General features: G+C 36.5%; 1 protein-coding gene across 1 annotated transcript; it reads left to right on the top strand.

Annotated features, from left to right (window-relative positions):
• Positions 1–432: 432 nt before the first annotated feature.
• On the top strand, positions 433–5,154 carry LOC148353373 (uncharacterized). Its single transcript, XM_088353302.1, has 5 exons — positions 433–620; positions 687–792; positions 1,331–1,450; positions 3,852–3,921; positions 4,918–5,154. The coding sequence occupies exons 1-5, from the start codon at positions 517–519 to the stop codon at positions 5,022–5,024; spliced, it is 507 nt and encodes a 168-aa protein (XP_088209428.1). The 5' UTR covers positions 433–516; the 3' UTR covers positions 5,025–5,154.
• The last annotated feature ends 1,702 nt before the right edge of the window (positions 5,155–6,856 follow it).

Raw genomic sequence — 6,856 nt, 5'->3', positions numbered from 1 at the left:
GCTGAGTCAAAAAATGACCAAAGTAAAATACCCGGTTGCAGAGGTTTTAAAGCTGTAAACTGGTCATCTCCAAATGGCCATTTGGAAACACTCTGACATACCTTTAGAAAAATGTGTAAAATACAATTTTCAGATTGTGATCAAATTTGACCAGCGACCAAGTAAGGCTTATGTTATTGTCCCAGCTGTTTTCCAGCAAAAAAAATAAAAAAAAATCAGGCAAGAATAAAACTTCTATTTCTGTATGTTACAACTTTGATTACTCAATGTTGGTAGCACAGTGAAAGGAAAATGTAAAACCTTCTGTAGTCTCCAAACGGTTCAGGAGCAAATTGTACTGCATTGTTAAGGGGTTAACTCTCTATGCTCATGTGGTATTATCCAATCACTCCCATGACCACACAACAGCTCTTATTTAATCCTCACAGCCATAGTTGCACTCACTCACCGTAGAGCGCTAAATACTTGCGCCTCTTTTAGAAACGGACCCAGAAAGCGTCATCCCATTCATCAATCATGAGCTTCACGCAGCAACTCCTCGTTTTGGCTCCGCTCCTCCTTTTTCTCACCTGTTCTGTCAGCTCAGCCGATGGCAGTCTGCCAACATGCAAAGCTTTATGGTGACTTCTCCCTATTTCAAACATGCGTGAACAACACATTTTTCAAATTTGTGTTCCTACACGCAGGATCTTCAAGCTGAGCTGTTCGGTGCCAAAGGAAGCCCTGAAGATGCAGGTTATGGCATGGAGCACTGACATCTGCAAGGACAGCCAGGAGAAGTGCATGTATGAGGTAAACCAAGCCTGTTTTAGTTTATTGCAAAAGACTTTACACTTTACTTGAATGTAAAAGTCTGAATGTTGCTGTATACAACATAGTCTGTCTTATTGTGAGTAAATAGGTGTCGTGTTGTGTTTCTAAGGTATGTTCTCCCTCAATAAGGAGGATTTGCAATCATTATTAAGGGAGTTTGACAAGTATGAGATCGAGAGGCTGTTGATAATATGTACGCACTTACTGTTTACACAAAATGAATGTACACACAAAACATTTTTACATAATAATTTTTTTATTATTATTATCATTATTTTTGCCTGTAGTAGTTTGCATGCACAAACTGGACAAGCTTATAATAGCAGTAAGAACTCACTTGCGGTGAGCGTTCTCAATGGTCCTAAGTGGTAGCCTACCATATGGCGGGTAAGATCTTTGTTGCCCAAAAAAACTACGATACCAAAATTCTCATTGTTAGAGGTGTGCTTTTTTTTTATTTATCTGTAGATAGTATGATGTATGATTTAGTTGTAATGTATGCTTTCTCATTGTTCAGTTGGTTATGGAGTCTTCCTCATACCTTGAAGTCAGGCACACTTCCCCCAGCACCGGCGCAACCAGCCAGCTTTACTTTGACTTCAACCCACCGTCAGCACCCGCAAGCTGCCGCTTGAAGGTGCATCTTTCTTTCAGCCAGCAAACATTAGTCTGTGCTATCGGTAATAATTGACTATTTAAGAACACCAGCCATACCACCCTGAGATGGTGGAAAATAATGAATAACCCGCCAACGGGTGCTCTCCGAAGTGTCCTTATGAAGGCTCGGGTAAATTAGGCGCTCTCAGGTAGAGAGGGGTGCCTCAGATTCCATTAGGTTTTTGGGGCAGTGGTTTGTTCAAAAAGTGCTAGTTAGCCACTAAGAAGCACCAAAGAACTCCAGAGCCACTTGTACATGAAAGCAGATGTTCATCGATTTTGTTGGATTTAATGGGGGTGCCTTGAATCAAAACCGAGCTAACGATACCCGCAGAGTTTTACGCCAAATAAATGTATTCATTTCAAAGTTGGACTTGAATATACACTACCGTTCATGTTTAGGAGCACCCAGACAATTTTGTGTTTTCCTAAAAAAAGTCACACTTTTATCGATCAAATGAGTTGTTCAATGTTTGTGTTCTTTTGCCTGTGATAATCTCTTAATATCAAATATGGCATTTTCTTTGCCACTTTTCCTTGAAAGCCAGCATCTCGGAGTCGCCTCTTTCTGTAGATGTTGACTCTGGTGTTTTGCAAGTAGTATTTCACAAAGCTGGTAGTTGAGGATCAGTGAGGCCTCGATACCTCAAATTAGAAAATAATGTACTTGTCATCTTGCTTCGTTGTGCCTCCCACTTCGCTTTCTACTCTGGTTTGAGCCTGTTTGTGTTGTTTTCTGAAGGGAGTAGTATACTCTATATAATACTCTATATCAACACGTTACATTGGGTATTTATGTATTATATTCCTTTTACTTTATTACTGTTTTATTTTCAACACCAGGATACTGCTGAAAGTGTGAATTTCCTTACGACGATGAATAAATTATCTATCTATCTATCTATCTATCTATCTATCTATCTATCTATCTATCTATCTATCTATCTATCTATCTATCTATCTATCTATCTATCTATCTATCTATCTATCTATCTATCTATCTATCTATCTATCTATCTATCTATACACCGTTGTAGGATATCTTCAATTTTTTGGGCAATTTCTCACAAAGAGTAGCCTTGATTTGACATGAAATTTTTCTTTTTCTGATCGTTCTGAAAGTTGATTCACACTCACAATGGAGATGCTCCAGATACTTGACAAACTCAAAGGAAGGTCAGTTTTACAGCTTATCTAACCAGCTAATCCTTTTTTCAGCTGTGCTATAATTATAGAAAAAAGGTTTTCCAAACATCCATTAGCCTTCTAACGTAGATAGCAAATAACAATGTAGCCTTAGAACTAGAGGTCGACCGATTATCGGGTGGGCCGAATATCAACACAGATTTTTAGAATATGGCACATATCAGTATTTGCATTTTTATTTATTTGATGGTCCGATTATTTAGGCTCAAATGCAGCCCATGCTTTCTCTCTCTCTCACCCCTCAGCCTTTTGTCTTACATGCTACCCACCCTAGCACTTTTTGATTGGATAAGCTAAGGCTGGAACAATAACATTAGAGCAACGTAAACTGTGGTAGCTCAACTCCTAAGTCCTAAAGTATTTGTGAGTTAAGACCACTGATAATATTTAGATTTTAAAAAGTCTGTAAAAAGTGTGTGTGTGATTAAGAGATACCGTAGAAAATGTAGTTAACTTATTTTAGGGAAGCGTCTTCAGGTAGAGACTGATGTATAAGCTTTTTTGAAATTTCAAATTGATTTAAGTCATGTTGGTTGTATTGACAGTTTTATTAATTTATTGTAAAAAGTTTCGGGGAGCTATTTAAGTAAGTTTTTATGTACATTTATACGAGTTGCTGCTGAGCCTAATTTTATTTCCTGCACTGTTAGTTTTTGGTTTAAGTGAAAGATTGGTCAAGATAGTTGTGTTGAAATTCTAATTCACTTAATGTAAAACGTTTCAAAGAGCTATCAAAGTTTTTTTTTAGTTGACAACAAATATTCTTTGTGTCTTTTTGCATTTTTTAGAAATGTCTTATGCCAATTTTCAAGCTTCTACAGCAAATAGATATTGGCTCCAAATATCAGTTATAGGCCTCCTCCTAATACCAGTAATCAGTATCGGCCCTGAAAAACCCATATTTGCCCCTTGTTTAGAACACTGGAGTGCTGGTTAGATAGAGTAGATGTTGCATTAAAAACATACATTTGCAGGTAAAACAGTAATTTACGACGTTACCAGTTTATGGAGTGCATTTCTTTAGTTTCGTGTTGTCTTCATTGAAAAAAAAATACATTTCTTAGCGACACCAAACTATTGAACGGTTGTGTATACATACATGTTTTTCCAGAGTAGCAGTACAACTTGAAGTCATTGTTTTACATAATTTCCAACTTTGTGTCATGCTTTCACAGGCCACTGCCACCACGAAATCTTCCAATGGAACCACTAACAATTATTGCTTGCTCTACAACCTTATGGCTGGTGAGTGATCATGTATTCATTATTAACCACAGTCCTTGAATGATAAATTAACCCAAAATTAGTCAGACTAGATCAGGGGTGGGCAAATTGCGGCCCACAGCCGGGATCAGGCTCAAACAATGACCTGCAGTTTTAAATATGTCTCTTAGATGTCGTCAAAACCCAGCGCTACTCTTAAATGTATATACGTATATATATATATATATATATATATATATATATATATATATATATATATATATATATATATATATATGTGTGTGTGTGTGTGTGTGTGTGTGTGTATGTATGTATGTATGTATGTATGTATGTATGTATGTATGTATGTGTGTGTGTGTGTGTGTGTGTGTATGTATATGTATATATATATATATATATGTATATATATATATATATGTATATATATATGTATGTATGTATGTATGTGTGTGTATGTATATATATGTATATGTATGTATGTATGTATGTATGTATGTGTGTGTATGTATATATATGTATATATATATATATATATATATATATATATATATATGTATGTATGTATGTGTGTGTATGTATATATATGTATATATATATATATATATATATATATATATATATATGTATGTATGTATGTGTGTGTATGTATATATATGTATATGTATATATATATATATATATATATATATATATATATATATATATATATATGTATATATATATATATATGTATATATGTATACATATATATATGTTTATATGTATATATATGTGTGTGTGCGTGTGTGTGTGTGTGTAAAATTTGTGTTTTCATCTTACAGTTTTTTTCAGAAATCATAATTTATTCTTATTCCTTCCTTATTTTCAAATGTATGTATTTGATGTATTTATTTATTAACTATTTTGTTTAATGTTTGACTGTTTTGGTCCTCGATAATAGAATTCACCTTGACTAAGTGTGCAAACTTGTTATGACATTTACTGATCTGGGAATTTTCTTTCCCTCCCCAATGACAGGAAGTGGTCTGACCCATAAGCCAAACATCAAGGAGATCTGCAACGAAAGGATGTGTCCTTCCATGAAAACGGCTGTGTGCCAAGACAGCTGGATGAAGATGCGCTGAAGGTGTGATTGTGGCAGTGTTAGGCCATGAAGACCTGCAAGACCTTTTCAGCAGGCCTAAAATATATCTCAATCATGTGAAGTTGATTGTACTTTGTTCATCAATTCTTATTAAAAAATTCTTAACTGTCTGTTAGCTTTCTTTCATTGCTTCTAACTGGATGCGCTGCTCCCACATGTGTGCTTTCATATTCAAGTATTTAACCAATTACACATCAGCCCTTAGTTGTTGCTGGGCTCAGGAATTTTGCAGGCAGTGTGCTGTAAGATCAGTCTTTGAAAAAACTGTAAAACTGTTGGTTAGCAATCAGATTCCAAATTGGAGAGTCAGCGCCTGCTAGCAGACCTTGATGATATTATCATCTTACAAGCCTTCTTTTTGTCTGAATCCCTGGAATATTCTTGTTTTCTTTAAAAGAGACATTCACTGGTGTGACCTTTGCAGTCTCTCTTAAGACATGTGCTTGTCTGGTGCTTTGTCTTTAGACAAGAAAACTTCTGCCAATTGGTCGTGGTTCATTTACAGATTTTCCATAGAACAAATGATTGGACTCAAGGGTCACAAATTTGAAGAATAAATATTGAACTGCGTTCAGAAAGAACAAGGTCATTTTGAAAAAAATAAATAATAATAATAATAATAGTAATTAATAACTCTTAACATTTTCATGCTCTTATTAGTGATGTGTCTTTCGTGACATGTGCATATAAAACTGCCTCCTATTTTTCAAATCACATTCATCGTTGCACGGTGCTGGTTTAAGAACAGCATAAGAGGTGGGCCAATTACTGCCCCAGGATTACAAGCGACTCTTCAGGCTTTTGGTAAAAATACAGGATTTAAAAAAAAAAATGATATCCTTTGAATATGAATAAAAAATTATAATAACAAATATATGCATTCCACTGTACAAAATTACAGGCAAATAATTTGTGTATAATATATATATATATATATATATATATATACATATATATATATATATATATATATATATATATATATATATATATATATATATATACATACATATAGGTGGTTAGCGCTTGTGCAGGCACAGTTTTAAGGTTTTGGGAACCTCCTGTGTGGGTACAAATCCAGCTATATGTATGTTCTCCTTTCCAGCTTGTATGTTCTCCCCGTGCTTGTGTGGGTTTCCTCCGGGCACTCCGGTTTCCTCCCACATTCCAAAGACATACATTTCAGGTGGATTGGCTGGTCCAAATTGTCCCTAGGTGTGAATGAGCGAGCGAGTTGTCTGTCCCTGTGTGCCCTGCTATTGGCTGGCAACCAGATCAGGGTGTCCCCTGACCACTGCCTGATGATTGCTGGGATGGGCGATAAGCGGTGCAGCTGATGATATATATATCTAGTATGTAGCAGTCCACGGATCTGCCCTTTTGAGCCAAAGCCACCTGGTGGCTTTTTTTGCAGCTTCACTAGCAGATTTAATGGCTTCCTTCTTGGCTGCCCCTGTCACACCCAACCGTCCCAGGACTTTGCAGTAGGATTGTCCAGCAAAACCCCTGCAGCCGACCTCTATTGGCTCAAGGAAAACTTTCCAGCCCCTGGCCCTGCACTCATCCATCAGCTCCTGGTACTTTGCATGTTTTCTTTCATTGGCTTCCTCAATGCGCTCTTCCCACGGGACTGTGAGCTCCAGCATGATCAGGTGTTTTTAAGTCTCAGAGGTGATTATTATGTCTGGTAGGAGCAATTTTGCTGATATATGCTGGGGGAGCCTTAGTTGTTTCCCAAGGTCAACATGCAACTGTCAATCAGAGGCAATGTTGAGGAGTCCTGATGTTGTCTGTGCACAAGCCCTTGGTTTC

Source organism: Urocampus carinirostris, chromosome 14, assembly GCF_059441175.1.
Source record: "Urocampus carinirostris isolate Australia breed hairy pipefish chromosome 14, RoL_Ucar_1.0, whole genome shotgun sequence".
NCBI classification, from domain to species: Eukaryota; Metazoa; Chordata; class Actinopteri; order Syngnathiformes; family Syngnathidae; genus Urocampus; species Urocampus carinirostris.
Note: the sequence above shows the minus strand (reverse complement) of the source record. Positions and strands in the feature narration are given on the sequence as shown.

Coding starts and splice junctions, on each gene's coding strand:
- LOC148353373 (XM_088353302.1), top strand. CDS start 517: ATGAGCTTCACGCAGCAACTCCTCGTTTTGGCTCCGCTCCTCCTTTTT. Junction 621..686: donor CCAACATGCAAAGCTTTATG/GTGACTTCTCCC, acceptor TCCTACACGCAG/GATCTTCAAGCTGAGCTGTT. Junction 3,922..4,917: donor GCTCTACAACCTTATGGCTG/GTGAGTGATCAT, acceptor CCCCAATGACAG/GAAGTGGTCTGACCCATAAG.